Source organism: Heterodontus francisci, chromosome 27, assembly GCF_036365525.1.
Source record: "Heterodontus francisci isolate sHetFra1 chromosome 27, sHetFra1.hap1, whole genome shotgun sequence".
NCBI classification, from domain to species: domain Eukaryota; kingdom Metazoa; phylum Chordata; class Chondrichthyes; order Heterodontiformes; family Heterodontidae; genus Heterodontus; species Heterodontus francisci.
In genome coordinates, this window is record NC_090397.1 from 44,351,554 (window position 1) to 44,374,081 (window position 22,528).

General features: G+C 41.1%; 1 protein-coding gene across 4 annotated transcripts in view; it reads right to left on the bottom strand.

The window, feature by feature from the left end:
* Positions 1-22,528, bottom strand: part of LOC137384777 (tyrosine-protein phosphatase non-receptor type 12-like) — a 169,150-nt gene that overhangs the window by 78,475 nt on the left and 68,147 nt on the right. For 3 of the 4 annotated variants that reach the window (XM_068059232.1, XM_068059234.1, XM_068059231.1), the window contains exons 5-7: positions 22,101-22,139; positions 18,518-18,589; positions 111-170 (exon numbers count right to left, since the gene is read on the bottom strand). In XM_068059232.1, the coding sequence (XP_067915333.1) occupies positions 111-170; positions 18,518-18,589; positions 22,101-22,139 (171 nt within the window). The remainder of the gene's footprint in view (positions 1-110; positions 171-18,517; positions 18,590-22,100; positions 22,140-22,528) is intronic. The other variant, XM_068059233.1, reaches the window with a different exon arrangement.

A 22,528-nucleotide genomic window follows, 5' to 3' on the forward strand; every position in this document is an offset into this window, starting at 1 on the left:
TGAATGCATCACTTTTTATCAGTCAAATGTAAACATACTAAAAATTAAATTGCATCAGAAAAGTTAAACTTTGGTACTAGATCTATTGTTTACACTGGACCACCACTCACATTCTGGAATTCCACTAATAGAGTCCTTATAAAATAGTCATTTCTTGCTTGTTCCGCCTCCTGGATGGGCGAGAGAGAAAAAAAAAAATCAGTAAGCAGAGTGACACTGGAATGTTTTATAGGATTTAGGATTCTGCAAATACAGAAAGTAGCTGGAAGAAATGGTGGGAAATGAAGGGCATAAATGATACTGTAATGAGTCACAATGTTGCTTTCTGTACAAATATACCTATAAGAATTGTGAATGCAAAATATTACATACAACATTCAGTAGCTACAAAAAGTTCAAGACTAAACATGACTAAAATTAGAAAGGTGTTAATTTAAGATAGTAATTTTCCTGTAACAGCAACTTCAAGCACCAATCATAAAAAGAATACAATGTTTAAGGCTGGCACTCTTGGAAAATTTTGCAATTCAGCGAGAGCATTCACATGAGCACTATCCATTTTTCACATGGCTACAAAAAAGGCTCTTTGTTTGGACTCAGTTGTATTTCTCCTACAAAGTTCTTTGGTGAAAAAAACATTAAAATACTGTTAAAACCTGCATATACAGATATCAAGGAAACACAATACAATGCTGATGGTCAATAAAAGTGTGATCTAATGGTCTGATATTCAAAAGTTTAAAAAGTACTTTCAGCCTGAACTCCAAGTCCCTTCTGCAGCCTGCAAGGCACAAATGAGTAAACACCACAGTCTGTCTACAGTTTCCCTGCCGCCACCTTTGAACTGCAACTCCCTCTCAGATCTGTGTTTTCTCAACTCCCACCACTATAACAGCCACTAAAATAGCTTCAACTCTATGGGCCACAACTTTGAATGCACATCAACTGCTGGCCATACAGCCCCATTACCAAATCTGGCTCAACGACCTCAAGCTGTACTGTCACTTCCTTTCAACAACCAAAACTGGTTTACGAACACATCATCCTGCATACTAAGAACCACTCCGAACTCCTCCTCTAACAGTCTTGAGTGACCTCCTCTCAAACACACCGTTATTCCCCCGCTCCTCTCTTCCAACATTAAGATGCAAACAAATAGTGGATCTGATGTCCAAGTAAGGTTGGAAACCGCCCCATTCCCACCTTCTAATCACCTAACGTCCCCTTGTTAGCTCATGTATAATCAACCAGCCTCTAACCATTGATACTGTCCTGTCCACTGTCAAATCTCATGTTTCTAGGCTTTCATTACTTTTCCTCATGATCAGGACTGAAACTCTTATCGGGAGTCAAGTTATTTTCCCTATGAACTAGTGTGACTTTATACATACACAATATCTAGAGATGTATCACTGCCCAAAAGTTGAACATAAACCCTCACCTTACTGTAGTTAGCTTACTGAATTAATGATCTCTCCCATATTCTTCAGTGAAAGAATAAACAGCATCAAACCATGTGACTTCAGTAATAACTACATTTTAAGTTTGACAAAACTGAGTTAAAGAATCGTAAATTTCATGCAATGAATTTTACTTAATCACAAAAGGTTTGACTTGCGCATCTCAAGATACATACAATACATTGCTAACTTTCTTAATAATGTTTCCATATTTGTGGGGAGTCCAAAACTAGGGGTCATAATATAGTCACTAATAAATTTGCAAGGAATTAAGAATTCTTCCTGACAGTGGAATTCGCTACTACATGGGAGTATTTCAAGTGAATAGCATAGATGCATTTAAGGGGAAGCTAGATAAGTACATGATGGAGGAGAAAGGAATAGAAAGGTTTGTTGGCGGGGTGAGCTGAAGTAGGATGGGAGGAGGCAGACATGGAGTAAAAACACCAGCCTAGATTAGCTGGACCGAATGGCTTTTTCTTGCGATTTAATATGAAATGCGGACCAGTGTGAAAAACACACATTAGTTTAATACATTATCTGATCTCAGGAATTGGGCAACAGTGGAAAGTTCGGACTTACTGCCCATCCCTGACTGTCCCGAGAGGTTGAATCATGCATCTTCTCCGAGCCACTGCAATTTTGTGACTCACTCTTCCAATTGAGAAGGAATTTAAAATAACCTGCGTAGTTTGGGATTGGAGCTTCTAGTAAGGTGGATTGGGTTGGGTTAAGTACAGCTCTATTCCAGAAAGAAATCAGCGAACCAACTGCATGTTTGATAAAATGGCAGCTTTCATTAATTTCTTTTTTCCACCTACTTTTGCCAGTCCACAAATTATCAAATTGAATTTCACTTCACAGCCTGGCACAGTAGGCTTTGAACCCTCAGTTCTGGGTTGCCAGTCAAGGATGACAATCACTATACCACCATACCAATATTTGTATGAAAGCTTTTGCTGAACTAGGAATCCTTAGTATTCATCTCGATCTCACTGAACCCCAAAAATACTGGGATGGGCTGTCCTATTTAACCTTCAGAACAAGTAGCATGTGGCTATCATTTTGCTTGTTAAGTAGTTCTCCACCACCTTTTTATACTCTAATGATGAAACAGACAAAAGGAATTAAAAAAGCTTTTTACACAAATGCAGTGCTAAGCATTGTGGTTCACAAGTTCAGGAAAAGCAGTCTATTTCCAGCCAACCAAGAAAATAACTGACAATCAGCCAATTTCAGCAGACGAAAAACCTATAGGTAACAGGAAGTGGTTCTTTAAGATGAACACTAATGGTTTTGCATTAAAAGATATCAAAGACAACTAGTTTCACCTGTACATAGCAATGTGTATACCTGATTTTCCACAATGTAACTGCTAGCCACACCTACAAACTGTAGATTCTACCTCAGTCCAGAAGCCATAACCTTACAGTAACACAAATTTAAGTGAGCAGTCACAATTATGATATAAAAAGCTTGCGTACGCTTGCTGCATACTTCCAGTGTTTCACATTTACAATGCAAAACGCTCACAAAAAAGTCTGTCATTACCATTTTATACGAAAACTGTCAACTTTTAACCATCACAACGGGAACCTATCAAAATTGCTTGTTTTTTTTTAAAAAATACTGACTAGAATTTTCAATATTTGGAAAAATGGCAATGCCCAAATAGTGATGCAAAACTCTACTGCCCGTATCGGTTATGGTTACAACCAGGTGAGAAAGAAGTCTAGGGTTCCCTTTCAGCCTTCACCTGGTCTTACTGTAACAGGGTTTAAATTTTAAACACACCATGCTTTTCGCTCCCCCTTGGTGAATCCCTGTTCACCACTTTCCAATTATAAGGCAAATAAACCAGCACAAAATGGCTTTTTTAGATTTAAAGAAAAGTTGAAATTTATTGAACTTAAACTCTAATTCAGTTAATGCCTACGGATACACGATGCGCCCACACTGGCATGCATACGCTATACACACATGTAAATAGATACTGAAGAGAGAAGAAAAATAAAGTGGAAAAGTTTGAGGCAATATCTGAAGCGTTTTTGTTATGGTTCTTTGAGCTCACTGTAGAGTCCTTGCTTTTCGTTGGGGCCCAGTATTCTTAAACTTTGTTTGCTGTAGGAGACTTCTCTCTCTTGGGGCTCACGCGTGGATGCAGAGGCTTGTGAGAAAGAAATGGGAGCAGACAGGAGAGAGATCTTCTCAGTCCAGGAGCAAACAGACTTTCAAAATTCCAACTCTGGCCAGTTCAAAAAAAAAAACTGTAGAATAGCCAGGTAGTCATGTGACCAGCTGGTCTAACCAATCCTTGGCAGGCCCTGGAATGCGCTTCCTCACCTTCGATGTCTATTAGTATGTAAATATTTTTTTCCAGCCATGGCTGATCTGTTTAACAAGTCATTTCCTCGCTCCAACAGTAGCTAAAAATCAATGTTCATGACAAAATTGATGTGCCTCATTCTTGGCAGGTGCGGGCCTAGTATGACAGTTCTGCATTACTTGCCCACCTTAGCTGACCTATATTGGCTCTCGGTTAAATTTAAAATCATCAACCTTGTATAAAATCCCTTCATGCCTTTCCCCTCTCTATCTTTCTTTGGAACCACCTCCATTCCTAGAGAATTCCTCCAAAACTCTTCTCTCCACCCTGGATTTTTGTGCAATCCAACCCTACTGCCATTACCTCGCCACTGATAGCTGTGCCTTCAGCCACACAAACCCGATGCTCTGGAATTTCTGCCCAAGTACTCTGCTTCTCTTTCTTGAAGACCCTCTTTAAAACCCACCTCTTTGACCAAGCCTTTGGGCGCCGCTCCAAATACCACCTTTGGCTCAGTGTTGATTTATTTCTGAGCTACCTTGAAACATTTTTTCTATATTAAGAGTGCTATATAAATGCAAGTTGCAGCTGCTGTAAAGGAAATTAATACAATATCGAAAATTACATTTTACAATAACATGAATATATGTACACATTGCATTATCTTTTGAGTATTCTGATACTTTCATTAAAGTTTTCATTTCAAGGCCTCAATCTGTTTCAAAAGCTAGGCCTCTTAACTTAGAGGGAGCTTGCAGTACAGTACAGTTTGGAAAATTTCATAGAATGCAATAAAGGATAGAAGGCTGGGTCTTCAGATCCTGTGAGGATATAGAGTTTATTTGCTTTTGCTGAAAGATGTTAAAGGAAAGCAAAGATCAAATTCTCAAAGCTTTATTTCCGGCAGGTAAGATGCTATTTAAATTTATTAATAAATGCTGTTTTCTATTATGAGCTGCTGAGCCAAGACATTTCTGAAAAGCAGTGACAGAAAAGTAACCTGATTTTTGAGAAATTACTCTAAGGCACTCATTTATATTCTGGTTGTATTTTGAGTCAAAGAAATTACATTAAAATATAAACTGTAAAACAATGAGCTTTTGGACATTCTATGGAGGATATTCTGTTGATAGAAATGTATTTTTTATTAATAGTCACTAAGGTAAATTTTCTTCATCTACAATCGTGGCAGATGCCAGTAATGTACATCAGAAAATTGTGAACCCCCCTCTTCTTACCTGAGATTTACATCAATTAATTTTAAAAAGCAGAAAATTTATGCTTAAATGCTTTAAAGCAGGAACTGGCAATGGGGAAAGTAGTGATAAGAAGGCGAGGGCAGAAATAGCACTGCAGATAAGGTTGACAGTTATGAAAAAGCGTGGGTTTTCTCTGGGTGCTCCGGTTTCCTCCCACAAGCCAAAAGACTTGCAGGTTGATAGGTAAATTGGCCATTATAAACTGCCCCTAGTATAGGTAGGTGGTAGGGAAATATAGGGACAGGTGGGGATGTGGTAGGAATATGGGATTAGTGTAGTATTAGTATAAATGGGTGGTTGATGGTCGGCACAGACTCGGTGGGCCGAAGGGCCTGTTTCAGTGCTGTATCTCTAAAAAAAAAATAAGTGGGGCCGAATGGTTCTCAAAAGCAGACAGTGCCCCAATCTGCTCAGTGCTCTCAACAAAGTAGCAGCCCCTTACTCCCCAGTGATGCTGGCACATTCCAGCATTCCCCAATAATGCTAGACTTTGCCATTATCTTCACACAAGTGTAACTTTGACCTGAATTCCCATCTAATGCCCAGACTGTCTTCTCAGTCCAAGTTCAGAACCTCGGCATACTACTTGACCAGGAGCCAACTTTCATTCTCTATATCCAGTTCCCAAAACGACCTTTCATTTCCATATCATCTATCTTTGCCTTTACCTATCCCTCTCTGTGACTGAAATCTGATTCCACGTCATCTTCTAAGAGTCTCCCCACTTAGCAAATGTTCTCCAAGTTTCATCTACACAAATTGCAACTTTTTCAGAATTCCACGACTGCACCCATAAAGTCCCATACTTCAAATCACCCCTGTCCTTGTCCGGCTCCATCCTACTCGACACCAGGTTTCTCTCCCTATACGTCAAGGCATACATCTGTAGTTCTGGAATACTTTGTTCCCTGCTCCCTCATTAATGAGTGTTCTTTCAGCGACTGTGCTCCAAGTTACTTAATTTTGGTACTTTCAAAACAGCTTACCTTATCCTGTCTTTACCCAACTTTTTAACTAATCCCTTTTTCCCACCTGTTTGCAGCCAATTACTTTCCTTCACTATATAAAGCACTCAGATGTTTTTGCATGAATAGTACCCATAATCTGAGCAGGGCAATGGATTTGATTGCAATACCAACTCAGACCCGAATCTGAATTCAGCTCACTTCAAGAATAAAGTTTCCTCTCAAATGGCTGCAAGGACCCTCAGTGAACTGAGCTTGGTCAATCCAACCTCTAATAAGTACAAATCCACAGAAAAAAAATGACAATTCAACAATCAGCACCCTCAAATGTCTACAAGAAGTATTTTTTAATTCATTCATGGGATGTGGGCATCACTTGCAAGGCAAGCATTCATTGTCCATCCCTAACTGCCCTTGAGAAAGCCTTCTTGAATCACTGCAGCTGTCATGGTAGGTACACCCAGAGCGCTGTTAGGGAGGGAGTTCCAGGATTTTAACCCAGCGACAGTAAATGAGCAGCAATATATTTCCAAGTCAGGATGGTGTTACAGACAGGTGGGAGATGACAGGGCTCGTTTCCCCTTTTTCACATCTCAATTGAGTGAAGACAGTGCTCATTTAAAAATGTTTTAACGCTCCCAAGTGTTTTAATGGGAAACAAACGACAGGTTTTCTCATACGTTTAAAAGATAAATGTTTATTATACAGAAGCCGTAAGGTGTGTACACACACACACACAATAAAAAACATGCTTAGGGTCTAATGGTTTTAAAAGAGTTCGCTCTCAAACATGCTTGAAGAAAACAGAAATCTGAAGGTTCAGGAGGATGGATGTGTTGTAGTCTTCTCTCCGTTTATCTCTGTTACAGCTCAATTGCAAAAGCTTGGTTCAATTTCTCAGGTTGGGAGATGATCATATGCCAACTCCAGTTTCTGCCAATATGTAATTTCTGATGGAGACCTTACAGATGCTGCCAGACCTACTGAGTGGTTCCAGCATTTCTTGTTTTTATTTCAGATTTCCAGCATCCGCAGTATTTTGCTAGAATTAAAACCAACATGGATTCCGAAATGAATTAAACTAACATGGATACCACTCCGATTGTTCCATGCCGCCCTGCCTCTTCACTTGCACGCCTCAAGTCCGTTTGGGGATTTTTAAAATAAGTTCATTATATAGTTTACAATTTTTTCCTGCATGAGCATGACAATGGTGTGTGACTTGGAGGGGAACATGGAGGTGGTGGTATTCCCATGCATCTGCTGCCTTGTTCTTCTAGGTGTACAGATTGTGGGTTTGGACGGTGCTGTCAAAGGAGCCTTGGCAAATTGCTGCAGTGCATCTTGTAGGTGGTACATGCTGCTGCCACAATGTGCCAGTGGTGGAAGGAGTGAATATTTAAGGTAGTGGAGCGGGCTGCCTTGTTATGGATGGTGTCTAACTTAGACTGTTGTTGGAGCTGCATTCATCCAGACAAGTGACGAGTATTCCATTACACTCCTGACTTGTGCCTTGTAGATGGTCAACAGCCTTTGGGGAGTCAGAAGGTGAGTTACCGCCGAATTTGCAGCCTCTGACCTGCACCTGTAGCATCAGTTGCTTGTGTGGCTGGTCCAGTTAAGTTTCTGGTCAATGGTAACCCCAGGATTTTGATGATGGGAGAGTTAGTGATCATTGTTGGTGGAGGAAAAATGTTTTGATACAGTAAGAGCTCTTCTTCAAAGGTTGTGGGTAGGGAGAAGTGAGGATGAGGGGAGGCCAAGGCATACAGCAGGGGAGTGTTGAGTCAAGTATCGTGAATCAATGCCAAGGTTGACCCAAGAATATCAGTGTCAAAAAATAAATTGTCATATAACATTCCCTGAAGGATCAGCTGACATTAAAATCAGCATCATCTCAGATACCAGAGGAAGGAAAAGTTTGAAATGACTAATCTCATGGAAAACACCAAAGGCCATCACGTTCCAGATCAAAATGTCTACACAGGGAACCCCAAAATGGTTGTAGTTTGCACACAAACTTGGTTATTTGTGAATGCCGATGAAAGTCTGCAAGAGGCCAATGTGGATGCCTGACAAGTCCAAAATCTGCTCTGAAAGATCACAGACCTGAAACGTTAACTCTGCTTCGCTCTCCACAGACGCTGCCAGACCTGCTGAGTATTTCCAGCATTTTGTCGAAGCAGTCCAAAAAATTGGGACCAGGAGGTGATCGAGGAAATCTGGGTCTATTTGCAGATGGAAGAAAGGAAATCTGAGCAGTTTGCAAGGTGGAGATGGGTGTTTCATTGCACTTTTATACACTGCCTCTCCCATGTGAATAGGATAATCAATGGGATTAAGCATTTGGCATCGAGAGGCAGAAAGCAAAGAAAGGTAGTGTGTCTGAAGCAGCAGTGTAGCTATGTCCCAAGCATTAAACAAAAACACTTCACAAAAAGTGCATACAGTCCTGTTGATTCCATCAATACAAAGCATCTGACTTCAAATAAAGTGACTGAAGGTTATTAAAATATTTTTGCAGACATAAACAACAATCCTGTCAAAAATCAATTTAGGAAATGGATTCTTCTGCTACACAATCCTAATAATGAAAGTGTGATCAGTATGGGTACTTTCCACAGTCCAGGGCAACTTCTGTCAATAATTCTCATGCTGTGAACCATTGTTTCTTCAATTTTTTTTGTTGCACATGATCTGTTTATTTCAGCATGTGGACCCTTTAACTTTTTTTTTGCGCAGCTGCGCACGAATAACTTAAAGGGCCTGACTTGAGCTCGGCCTGCACAAGAAATTCTGGGCCGCTGTATGGCCACACAGCTTAGAAGGAACATTGCTGTGAACTGAAAAAAGCGATCAAGTTTCAGCTTTTGTTTTCAGCTTCCATTAACTAACAATTCAGATATACCACTCTACTGCTATGAAGTTACAGGATCCTGTTTTAAAGGATTTGGACCACAAAGGGAAGAACTGCAATTCCATTCACTTGCATACACTCCAAATATCAGATTACCTTCCAGAGACATTTATATATGTTAATGCCCCCCACCCGAGGTGCTGATCATGGCGGCACAGTGGCGCAGTGGTTAGCACCGCAGCCTCTCAGCTCCAGCGACCCGGGTTCGCTTCTGGGTACTGCCTGTGCGGAGTTTGCAAGTTCTCCCTGTGACCACGTGGTTTTTGCCGGGTGCTCTGGTTTCCTCCCACAGCCAAAGACGTGCGGGTTAATAGGTAAATTGGCCATTATAAATTGCCCCTAGTATAGGTAGGGGAAGGTGGGGATGTGGTAGGACTATGGGATTAAATGTAGGATTAGTATAAATGGGTGGTTGATGGTCAGCACAGACTCGGTGGGCCGATTGGCCTGTTTCAGTGCTGTATCGCTAAATAAAAAATAAAAACATGACTTACGATCAATTTCCTACTGAAAACAGCATTTTAGGATTAGAGAAGAAATAGGTCATAGGCCAATGTGAAAAAACGCACAAAATGGAAAGTTCTAAATTTTGATCAGTTAGCAGAAAAAGAATACTACAGCTTTAAACTTGTGCAATTGTGCACATCAAATTACTACAGGAATCAATGAATATGGATGGAAAGAAGCAATAAACATTACCACGGGAACAAGTAGCTGAATTAATCATTCTTGCTAAAGATCAAAAGGCACTTCTGACAGCTTTTGGACAAAATCTATACCGTGACATAGACCAATACCATTTCTCTCTCCCCAAAAACTGCAGTGTTGATCGTTGTCTTATAACAAATTGCAAAGTTGGTAAGCCCATTAAATTTAATAGTAATCATAGCAATAATAATTAATTGACCAACCAATGCCACTCATTAATAATGCTACCTTGATTTTTGTGATAGACAAAATACAAAGCAATTTTTTAAAATATTCATTCTCAGGATGTGGGCAATACTAGCAATAACTATTACTGCCCACCCCTAGTTGCCCTCGAAATGACAGTGGGGAGACATCTTCGAGTCACTGCAATCTGTATGGTGAAGATAATTCCACAATGCTGTTAGTCAGGGAGTTCCAGGATTTTGATCCAGCAACAAGGCAGGAACCGTGATATATGTCCATGTCAGGAGGGTGCATTATATGGAGGGGAACATGGAGCTGATGCTGTTCCCAGGAACGCGCTGGCCTTGTCATTTTAGGTGATGGAGACTGTTACTTTGAAAAGTACTGTCAAAGAAGCCTTCAGAAGTTATTGCAGTGCATTCTGTAGATAGTACACACTGCAGCTATGCCAATGGTGGAGGGAGATGTTTTAACCGGTGCCCATCAAGCAGATTGCTTTCACACACAAACAAGAAATGCTGGAAATACTCAGCAAATAAAGCGGATTGCTTTATCCTGGATGATGTTACACTTCAAGTGTTGTTGGAGCTGCACCCAATCAGACAAGTGTTGCAGCCAAGTGGTGAGATGTGGGTATTTCCCACTGTTAACTCCCCACCTGGCCAAAGCAAGTGCCTTTTGTTATTATGGTTTAACCCCTTGGTGTTTTATTTCTCAAATAGACAGCGACAGGTTTTCTAGTAGGTTTAAAAACAGAAAATCAATTGTTTATTGATCAATTACGTCTTATCCCAAAATTGTCACAACTGCATCCATTCATGCATTCTGTTACGACCTATCACTCAAGTCAATGTCCCCACTCAAAATATACGATTCTGATTGTGGTGGGAGAAAGGCACTGTTGATTCAGTCCCACCCCTCCACAGATCATTTCACATATCATTGTTAACTTATTAAATTAAAGAAAATCACAGCCAAATTGACCACCTATTAGCCCCCAAATGAGGCGAACGAAACCAGGTGTCTTTAAATCAACAAATTAACTGTTTAATTAGAAAAACTAAATTCTTAAAAACTAAGATATAAACATTTGAAATAGAAAAAAAGTGTCCTTGCATATTTACTCTCTTGCCGAAGTGAAATCTTCCAATGTGGAACAGTCCGATGTTGCTTGAAGTTCTCACAGCCGTCAGATGTGGGGTTGGGGGGGGGGGGGTGGAGAAGGTTCTTTGACAGTAGAACAGTCCGTAGTCTAGTTCAGCAGTTGAAGTGATGCTTTTCTTCTCCAGTGTTAACTTTTAGCAATTACAGTTCAGCAGTTAAAGGAATTTGTTTTGTTTTTTAAAGAAATTAATCTCACTTGACATCAGAATTCCGAGAGTATAATAAACAGGGTTTAAATAAAGAGAGAGAGCTCTCTTTTCCTTCAGCACATGGTGGCAGAACAGTCTGTGTATATGTTAACTGGTCTCAAAAGCCAGCTTTTCAACTTGTTTCAAACGTCAATCAGCAATATTGTATCTCGTGGCCTTGGTCCTGAGTGGCTGTATCCTATGACAATGAGAATGCATTCTTTAACCCAGCCCCTGGAGCTTGCTGCCTTAAAGCAGTACTGATCCTGTTACAGCCTTAAAGGCACACTGCGTACTTCCCAGAAAAGAAAAAACTACAAATTCACATGCGCGTGTACACATGCACGAGACAGAGAGGGAAAAGGGGGGAAAGGGATAAGTGGAGAGGGGAGGGGAAACCTGTTGAAATCTCTTGGAAAATGATTTCTCATTGGATGTAGGCCTAAGGTGATTACAGATTTCTCAGTTGAAAGTTCAGTTGAAATCAGTGGATCACTTCTCGTTCACTGCCGGTTTGCTTTAAGAAAGATTCTGGATGCTGCTTTTCTTTCATGTCTCTCTCTAGGCGGCTTTTTTTTTTATATAAAGGTAAAGCTGTATTACTTCTCACCTCCTGGTAGGAGAGACTTCGATCTCTTCGCCATGGCAATCGCACAATGGCCCAGGACGTGGCTACTTCACAGCTTCTTTGTTTCAGAAGACGACATACAATTCTGGAATGTTTTAGGATAGGAATAAAATGGATACAATTGACACCTCTTAGCTTTGAAGATTTCCCTTTGTCCCGGTCAGACAGTCTGAATATACAACGGCCAATTCCTTTTTTCTTCAGTGGCCATTTTGGAACATTGTTCACTTTTTCAAATAAAGATCCATTTAAAAAAAAACAGGTCAGTTTTTAATAACTCTTTAGTCCACAATTTGTATCATCGCACTTCTGGTGTGTATGGCACCTCCCCCAAAAGGGAAAAATTGAAATTCCTTTGATTTAATTTTGTTTGTTTTTTTGGGTTTAGAAAGAAAGCAGATGCAGTCACACGACTGCATTTCATTTCATTCACTGCGGCACAATGGCGCAGTGGTTAGCACCGCAGCCTCACAGCTTCAGCGACCCAGGTTCAATTCTGGGTACTGCCTGTGTGGAGTTTGCAAGTTCTCCTGGTGTCTGCGTGGGTTTCCTCCGGGTGCTCCGGTTTCCTCCCACAGCCAAAAGACTTGGAGGTTTTTAGGTAAATTGGCCATTATAAATTGCCCCTAATATAGGTAGGTGGTAGGGGAATATAGGGACGGTGAGGATGTGGTAGGAATATAGGATTAGTATAAATGGGTGGTTAATGGTCAGCACAGACTTGGTGGGCCGAAGGGCCTGTTTTAGTGCTGTATCTCTAAATCTAAAGCAAAAAAAAATCTAAAAATCTTACAACTGCTACAGCTGACACTGCTTATAACAGCAATTTCATGTTCAAGTTTAAATTTTTTCACCATCCTTCCTTTGGATGATGTACCATTATAAAAATTGCATTTCTTTTGGTTACGTGTTGTCAAATGGGGCTGCAGTTGCTCTCGCGCCAGTTTGTACTACTTTGGGAACATTAACCTCCGTAGGTATGCGATTGTTGGTGAAGCTTGTAGTGTGCAAATTTCTGTTGCTGCTGTTTGCAAGGTTCCCTTGTCTGAAAACCTTTAACCCCTTAACTATTGATTCCAAATACATGGCTTTAACCATTCAGGTTCTGGCACAGTGTTGGTTCTTATTTCTGGGGTGATGCATTGTTTTCTATCCCCCATGAGGCATCTGGGATTTCCTCCTGTTCCTTGTTCTTGCTGAATTCTGACTCTAAATTGATGGGCTTGATTAGGTTTGGATTTGGAAAGTGATCATTTGATTCTTCAGTGGGTAGATCCATGCTGACCTCACTTTTAGTTTTCTTGTGATTTTCACAAGTGTGATTAGTGTACGTTAACTTCCATTTTCCTTTTACTTCAGTGATAGGTGTTTCCCTAATCTGCCCCATGTCCTCTGGGACACTGTTGCTCGCAGGTGGTTGTCCAGCTTCCAGTGCGTTCCACCATAGCACTTCAATTAAGTGAGGCATCTCCCTCACTTGGCTTTCCTGTTTGGGAACTATCCTCGCTCCTATTTAAATCTTCCAAACAAGGTTTCAGCTAACCATATCTCTGGTGTTTTTCCTTCAATTTTTGAAGCTTTTATCTTAGCTCCTTTAAATATTTTTGGCTCTATCAGGGCCCTTTTAAATTCTTCCGGCTCTATCACACCCTGTGGGTGTTTTGGGACTTCCCCAGCCCTTTGCAGCTGTACCGAGTTCTGTTTGTTCCCCTCAGTTTCTCCAGTCTCTGAACTGTTCTGGACCCTCTGGGCACAATCCGGTGCTTCCAGCCAAGTCATTGCTCAGCAATAGGTCTTCCCCCTGCACGGGTAAACTCGGAATGCTCCAGACTGTCACTATCCCAGTTACCAACTTACTCTGTAGGTAAATTTTAACTAAGGGAACCCTCAAGCATTTGCCAGTAAGCCCTTTCTTTTACCAATACCCTGGTATTTGTTCTGTTTTCGAGTGGCATTTCTGTAAATTTGGCTGCCAATAGGGTTTGAAAACAACTGGTATCCCTAAAGATGGTTATCTCCTTGTCTGGTGCCTGGGACACAAAAAGAGTCATGTTTCCTTTGTGTAAAATGTTCTGATGTGTGCTCTTTGAATATCACTCAAGCAGAACACAGGCTTACCACTTTCAAAGTCACAGACACGAGCTTGACTGCAGCGCATCCTGTTAGTTTTTTGGCATACCAACAACTTGCCTGGACATTCCCAGATTTGCCACACTGGAAACATGTCAGGCAGACCCCTACTGGCTTATCACCTGTGTTCCTTCTTTTAAAGGTTAGAGACTGGTCTGGTTTTCCTTCCATACTCTCCTTTTCTCTCAAGCCCATTTCTGCTTCATCTGCATCCCTGCTATCTATCCCTAGCTTGTAAGAGTTACTAGACCCAAACTTATTCATAGTTAGGGATTTGTGTATTAATGCATAATTGTCAGCCATTTCTGCTGCTTCCCTTACACTTGTGACTCTTTGTTCTTCAATGTGGGTTCTTATACTACTTGGGATGCTTTTTCTAAAAATTCTTCCAGCAACATCACAACTCTCCAATTTTCATATGATGGTTCCAGCTTGAGAGATCATATCCAACGTTCAAAAACCATATGTTTAATTCTTTTGGGCGTGTTTGAATTTGAGTATATGCTTCTGGTACCAGCTTATAAGCAGGTAGAATTGTAGTTTTAGTTTGTTCATAATCAGAGGAACTTCCTGCTGATAACAGGGAAAAAGCTTCATGAGCCCTACTCATGAACCCGCCTTGCAAGAGTCCAAAATTCTTTTGGCTATTTTAGCCTGGTAATTATTTTGTCAAATGAGAAAATATGACAACCTCCTCTTCATTAAGTTTTGGCACTAGTCTTGAAGGTCTCAGCACAAAGTTTTGCTCTGAATTGGGGATAAGGTTTGAATGGCTGGCAGCATGCTCACTTTGTAGACTTTCTAGTGCTAACTTTCTGGCTGCTTCCTCTCTTTGCATCTCTCTTTCCTCTCTCCTTCTAAAACAGCATTTCCTCCTTTTTCTCCTTCTGAAACACCCCCTCTCCCTTTTTCATCTGCAACTGGTTCTAGCTAGAATTATTTTTTCAGACTCTGATTCTACTATCGTCTCCTACTTCAGGATCAAGTTCATGAGTTCAGATTTCTTTGCTTTTTGTCTAAGCTATTTCCACCTCTATAGCTAAGCTTTTTAAAATCTTCAACAGTTAATTTGTTTAACTTATGGGATATATCTGCTGGCTCTACAAACTCCTTAGCATTAAATGTGGCTATCTCTTTTGTTTCTAGCACAGTACAGAAAAAACAGAAAGATACAAGAAAGCTCGTTTATTTTTCCACAAGTTTAGAGGTCAATTTTCCTCCAGTTTTCCAAATCTCTCATTTATTTGGTGGTTCCGGTTCCGATCCTGGCTCCACAGCCCCAATTTGTTATGGCCACGTGGAGAGATGTGGGTGGTTCCCACTGTTCAACTCTCCACCTGACTGCAGCAGCTTGTTTTATTAGGTTTTAACCTCTTGGTGTTTTATTGCTCAAACAGATAGCGACAGGTTTTCTTACAGGTTTAAAAACAGACAATCAGTTGTTTATTGATCAATTATGCCTTATCCCAAAATTGTCGCAACTGCATACACACACACACACACACACACACACACATGATGAGACAGATAGAGGGGTTAAAAGGGGAGAGGGGGACTATAAGCGAGGGGAAAGATCACTGGAAAAATGTTGAATTCTCTTGGACATAGAGTTCTCGTTGGGTGCGGGCCTGGGGTGATTATAGATTTCTCTCGGTTTAAAGTTCAGTTGAAGTCAGTGGATCACTTCTCTTTCAATGCTATATAGTGTAGATGTAGAATTCTACAGCAGGGCACATGCCTTCTGGTTTGCTGGAAACAAACTTCGGGATGCTACTTTTCTTTCTCTTTCTTTCATTTCTCTCTCTAGGCTGCTTTTAATGAGGTAAAGCTGTGTTGCTTCTCACCTCCTGGTAGGAAATGCTTTGGTCTCTATCCCATGGTGATCGCACAATGGCCAGGACATGGCTACTTCACAGCTTTTTTATTTCAGAAGATGACATTCAATTCTGTAATGTTTTAGGATGGGTGTAGGATGGGTCCAATTGATTTGAAGATTTCCCTTTGTCCCTGTTAAGACGGTTTGAAACTTCAGATTTAATCCATATTTGTATCATTGTACTTCTTGTGTGCATGACACAAGTGAGCAGTACACAATCATATTCCTAAGTTGTCCAGTAGATGGAAAAGGGATTTTAGGCAGTCAGGAGGTGGATCATGTATTACAGACTACCCAGCCTCTGTCGTGTTTTAGCAGCCACCGCATTTATGTGGCAGCTCCATTTCAGCTTGCATTCAATGGCACTCCCCTCCCAGGATGTTGATGGTAGAGGACTTGGCCACTGAATGTGATGGGAAGGTTGCTTTGCTCTTTCTTGTTGGAGATGGTCATAGCTTGACACTTAAGTGACAAGTAATATTTGCACCACACATCAACCCAAGTCTGTTATGTTGCCCAGGTCTTGTTGCACACAGGCATGGACTGCTTCGTTATCTGAGGAATTGCAAAGGGAGCTGAGCAGAATGCAATCATGAGCAAACAGCCCCAATTACAACTGGATGAAGGAGGGAAGGTCACTGATGCAGCAGTTGAAGTTAGTTGGACCTAGAAATGCTGCTTTGAGGAATGTTTGCAGTGATGTTCTGGGGCTGAAAGAGGCCACTCAGCCCATCGTGTTTGCGCTAGCTGAAAAAAAACCTAGCCACCCATTCTAATCCCACCTTCCAGCACCTAGTCATAGCCTTGCAGGTTACAGCACTTCAAGTGCAGGTCCAGGTACTTTTTACATGAGTTTAAGGTTTCTGCCTCCACTGATGATCCGGGCAGCGAATTTCAGACACCTACCACCCTCTGGGGGAAAAAGTTTTTCCTCATGTCCCCTGTAATCCTTCTACCAATCACCTTAAGTCTGTTCCCCCAGTAATTGACCTCTCCACTATTGGAAACAGGTATGGAGCTGAGTAGTTCTGATAGAGCCCAAACTGAGCACTGATCAGTATATTGGTGAGTAGCTACCACTTGCTTAAACTGTTACTGTCTGTTTCCATCGCTTTGCTGATGATTGGAGTAGGCTGATGGGGTGCTAATTGGCTGGGTTAGACTTGTCGTAATTTTTGTGGATAGAACATACCTGGGCAATTTTTCACATTGAGTGATTTGCTCGTCCACTTCAAAGGGCAGTTAAGTTTCAACTCCACTGGCATAGGACTGCAGACACATACAGGACAAGACCAGACCGGGACAGCTGGTTTCCTTCCCTGAAGTGGCTATTGATGAACCAGAAGGATTTGAACAACAATCTGACAGCTGCATGGTCAATATTAGTGATACCAGCTTTTTATTTTGCAGATTTTATTTGAATTTTTTTGTTAAAAAAAGCAACAAGATTTGTATTCATGTTCTCTGGATTATTAGTTCAAGTAAATACCAGCATTCAAAATCTACGAACATAAGTTTAGAAAAAAAAACTTAATTTCGGATTGAAATAACTTAATCAAGATGAAAAATATATTATGTACTGCATCAGCACACTGTTTTCCAATTTGGTATCCATTTCTGGCATAAATGGCCACAGGCTTGGAAAATAGCGTTTTATAGTATACTTTTTAGCGGCAAATATTGACACAAAGCAATATAATGCTAGGGCACTCATCTGTCAGTATAAAAAGCCATACTTACCAATGTAACAAGAAGCCAGTATCAATTTTTTCCAAGTAATGCAAGTTCTCAAAAGGGATAAAAGCAAAATACTGCGGATGCTGGAAATCTGAAACAAAAACAAGAAATGCTGGAATCACTCAGCAGGTCTGGCAGCAACTGTGGGAAGAGAAGCAGAGTTAACGTTTCGGGTCAGTGACCCTTCTTCGGAACCCTTCCGAAGAAGGGTCACTGACCCGAAACGTTAACTCTGCTTCTCTTCCCACAGATGCTGCCAGACCTGCTGAGTGATTCCAGCATTTCTTGTTTTTGTTTCTCAAAAGGGATGTTCAACTTTCAAGTAGCAGTAACTAACCCTGGACTTCTCCCCACAGAGGATAACAAAGATGAGAAAATATTGTCTATTCTAAACTGCACCCTCAAACCCAAATGCAGAATATTCAGATGGCTTAAAGTTGTGTTTATTTGGTATTTCCTTTAGACAATTAAATACGTACAATGTAATTTTTAGATTTATCACATTAATTGTGTGCAATTATTTTCTTATTACTAAACCAGAAAAATTCACTCGAACAGCCTGGTTGAGGGGATTTAACATTTCATTTAAAAACTGTGCTCTTTCCATAAGCCTTTGAAGGGAGGAGCTGAAAGAAAAACAAAATTGAGAAAATCTGCCAGGATTCTAGCTGCAGAGTATCATCCAATCTGTTGTTGGAAGTGGGGATGTCAAATGAGATAATTTGGGACACTGGGATATAAATCATAGAAACCAATGCAGGAAAATCAATATCAGATCTCCAATACTTATTCACATTTTTCACCTTTAAACCAATGTTGAACCTGATAATTTGCTTAAAAATAAAAATTAAAGCAATGCAGATCATTTTGTCAAGAGGCAAAAGATGATTTCAGTCATCTAGCAATCAGCCAACGAAATACTATTAGTCCCTCCCCACAAAACACATCCGTCAAGCACAGACAAAGTACTTACACAAGTTATCTGAAATTCTCCAAGACGAAGAACTCCATCTCCATGTAATGGCCAGTAGCGCTCACATTTTTTCTACAAAGTAATATAAATGTTAAAATTGAGTGTACATGTCTTTGTAGCAATATGTAGTTTTTGATCAAAGCAAAAACAATTTTCCTTCCACAAACCTAACTTACAGTGCAACTTACTTCATATATCATGCTGTTGAAGTGTAACTACAAATCTCACTAAACTGATTTTAGAGTAATTTATAAAAAGCCATTTATAAAAACTTTAAAGACAGCAAGAAAAATCCATCTACAAAGTACTTGAATCTCACTTTCTTGAGAATAGGTCTTCAACATTTTCAGTAGAGAGTACAAAACTAATGTATAGTTTGCATGTAAAATCAGTCTGCCAAGCAAACAAAAATAGACACGGATCTGCATTCAACCAAAATACCATCACTTGGTTTCTCTGCTTGTTCTGTGTAGTCTGTGACCAATGCAGGGATTCATTGCTACCTACTTCTGATCTCTCTCCAATCAAAAGAAGCGTTCTAAATGAGTGAAAATAAACATCTAAGAAGACTACTGTTTTAACCAGACACTTATAATTTTACAATGAGGGAATAGCTCCTAACAATGTGCCTGCTTCCATTGACTCAAATATGTGCAGGAGGTGGTCATAAAGTTCAGGAGTGGGGATGCTCGTTGATGATTGCAGTGTTCAGCACCATTCGCAACTCCTCAGTTACTGAAGCAGTCCATGTCCACACGCAGCAAGACCTGGACAACATTCAGACTTGGGCTGATAAGTGGCAAGTTATATTCACGTCACACAAGTGCCAGACAAAGACCATCTCCAACAAGAGGGAATATAACCATCTCCACTGGATATTCAACAGCATTACAACGGCTGAATCACCCACCACCAATATCCTGGGGGTTACCACTGGCCAGAAACTTAACTAAACCAGCCATATAAAAACTGTCGCTACAAGAGGTCAGATGCTGGGAATTCTGTGGCGAGTAACTCACCTCCTGACTTCGCAAAGCCTGTCCACCAATTACAAAGCGCAAGTCAGGAGTGGGATGGAATACTCCTCATTTGCCTGGATGAGGGCAGCTCCAACAACACTCAAGAAGCTCAACACCATCCAGGACAAAGCAGGCTACTTGATCGGCACCCCATTTACCACCTTAAACATTCACTCCCTCCATCACCGACGCACAGTGGCAGCAGTGTGTACCATCTACGAGACCCACTTTTTTTTTTTCCTTCAGCACTGTGGGTGTACCTACGCCAGATGGAATGCAGTGGCTCACCATTACCTTCGCAAGGGCAATTAGGGACGGGCACCAAATGTTGGTCTTGCCAACGGCACTCAAATCCCATGAAAATTTTTTTAAAAAATTTACTGTATCCTGACAACCTGAAAATGAAGCTTATAACCTTTGTCATTCTTCAATGGTACGGACAAGAATGTGCATGCAAAGAACTTGCTTACATTCAAGCAAAATGGTATTATAGCTTAAGTAAATAAAAGCAATTTACTGCGGATGCTGGAAATCTGAAATAAAAACAAGAAATGCTGGAAATACTCAGCAGGTCTGGCAGCATCTGTGGAGAGAGAAGCAGAGTTAATGTTTCAGGTCAGTGACCCTTCTTCAGAACTGGCAAATATTAGAAATGTGAAAGGTTATAAGCAAGTAAAGTGGGAGTGGGGCAAAAGATAACAAAGGAGAAGGTGTAGACACCCTTCTGACGCCCTACACCATTTTGACAATTTCTGTTTTCATGGCCCCAACCACCTCCTCTTCACTATGGATGCCCAATCTCTCTACACCTCCATCCCCCACCAGGACAGTTTGAGGGCTCTCCGCTTCTTCCTTGAACAGAGGGCGAAGCAGTCCCCATCCACCTCCACCACCTGGCTGAACGTTTTCTCACATTGAACAATTTCTTCTTCAACTCCACTCACTTCCTTCAAGTAAAAGGTGTTGCAATGGGTACCCGCATGGGTCCTAGTTATGCCTGTCTTGTTGTGGGATATGTCAAATATTCATTGTTCCAGTCCTACTCAGGCCTCCTCCCCCAACTCTTTTTACGCTACATTAATGACTGTATCTGTGTGGTTTCCTGCTCCCACCCCGAACTGGAAAACTTTATCAACTTTGCTTCCAATTTCCACCCTTCTCTCACCTTTACATGGTCCATCTCTGACACTTCCCTTCCCTTCCTCGACATCTCTGTCTTCATCTCTGGGGTTAGGCTGTCTACTAATATCCATTATAAGCCCACGGACTCCCACAGCTACCTCGACTACACTTCTTCACACCCTGCCTCCCGTAAGGACTCCATTCCACTCTCCCAGTTTCTCCGTCTCAGATGCATCTGCTCTGATGATGCTACCTTCCATGACAGCGCTTCTGATATGTCTTCTTTTTCCCTCAACCGAGGATTCCCCCCCCACTGTGGTTGACAGGGCCCTCAACCATGTCCGGCCCATTTCCCGCATCGCTACCCTCACCCCTTCCCCTCCCTCCCAGAACCTTGTCCTCACTTTCCACCCCATCAGCCTCCATATCCAAAGGATCATCCTCCGCCATCTCCAGCATGATGCCATTACCAAACGCATCTTCCCCTCCCTTCCCGTCAGCATTCCGAAGGGATCGTTCCCTCCGCGACACCCTGGTCCACTCCTCCATTACCCCCACCACCTCGTCCCCATCTCCTGCAATCGCAGGAGGTGCAATACCTGCCCATCTACCTCCTCTCTCTTCACTATCCAAGGTCCCAAGCAGCGATTTACTTGTACTTCTTTCAATGTAGTATACTGTATTCGCTGCTCACAATGTGGTCCCTTCTACATTGGGGAGACCAAACGCAGACTGGGTGACCGCTTTGCAGAACACCTCCGCTCAGTCTGTAAGCATGACCCTGAGTTTCCGGTTGCTTGCCATTTCAACATTTCCCCCTGCTCTCATGTTCACATCTCTGTCCTGGGATTGCTGCAGTGTTCCAGTGAACATCAACGCAAGCTCGAGGAACAGCATCTCATTTACCGATTTTATTTCATCTTAGTTTGTTCAGTTTGCTTACCCACTGTTTTTTTCATGTTTGTGTTGCTGTTCAATCTTCAGTCCGTTAACACTCTATCTGTACTAATGCTTTGTATTTCAACACACCATTAACATATTGTTTACCTTTACTCCATGACAGTCTGGTCAGCTATTCTGTGACCTTGGCCTATCTACACCTTCTCCTTTGTTATCTCTTGCCCCATCACCGCTTTACTTGCTTATAACCCTTCACATTTCTAATATTTGCCAGTGCTGAAGGGTCACTGACCTGAAGCGTTAACTCTGCTTCTCTCGCCACAGATGCTGCCAGACCTGCTGAGTATTTCCAGCATTTCGTGTTTTTATTACTATAGCTTAAGTAATTTGGTGTTGGAGCTCACAAAATTTGCACACAAGACTGGTATACAAGCAAATTTCATACAAGACATGAGGCTACTGCAAAGTTATTTTTGACATTTAATTTTCAAAGAAAATCTGTAAAACCGATAGAACATGAAAAATAAAACACGGAAACATACCCTCCCCATTTCAAACTCACGGCAAGCCATGACAATTATCTGGAAACAGAAAAAAGTAAAAGGTTAGGTAACTAGCTCAAGTGTAACAGACTTATAACTTGACTTAAAAACTACTTGACAGATGCAAGTACACTGGTAAAAATTTCTATCTGCTTCAAGATCTTCTAAAGATTGTACTTGTTATGAGAGTGCTTCTATTCTTTTTTTAAAAATATGTTTTTAAGGACTCATTTAAATTGGGGAAATGGATTCATTTGGAAGTCTGAAGAAATGCTGCACTTTGTTCTTTTCACTGGGGCACTGAAAGGACACTTGACCATGAAAACAATTACTGGAAGAATTAAGCAGTGCTAAAAACAACCTTTATTGGAGATCACCTGCCTTAAGATAAATGAACGACAGGAACCTTGGACTAAGGGGAGATGTTT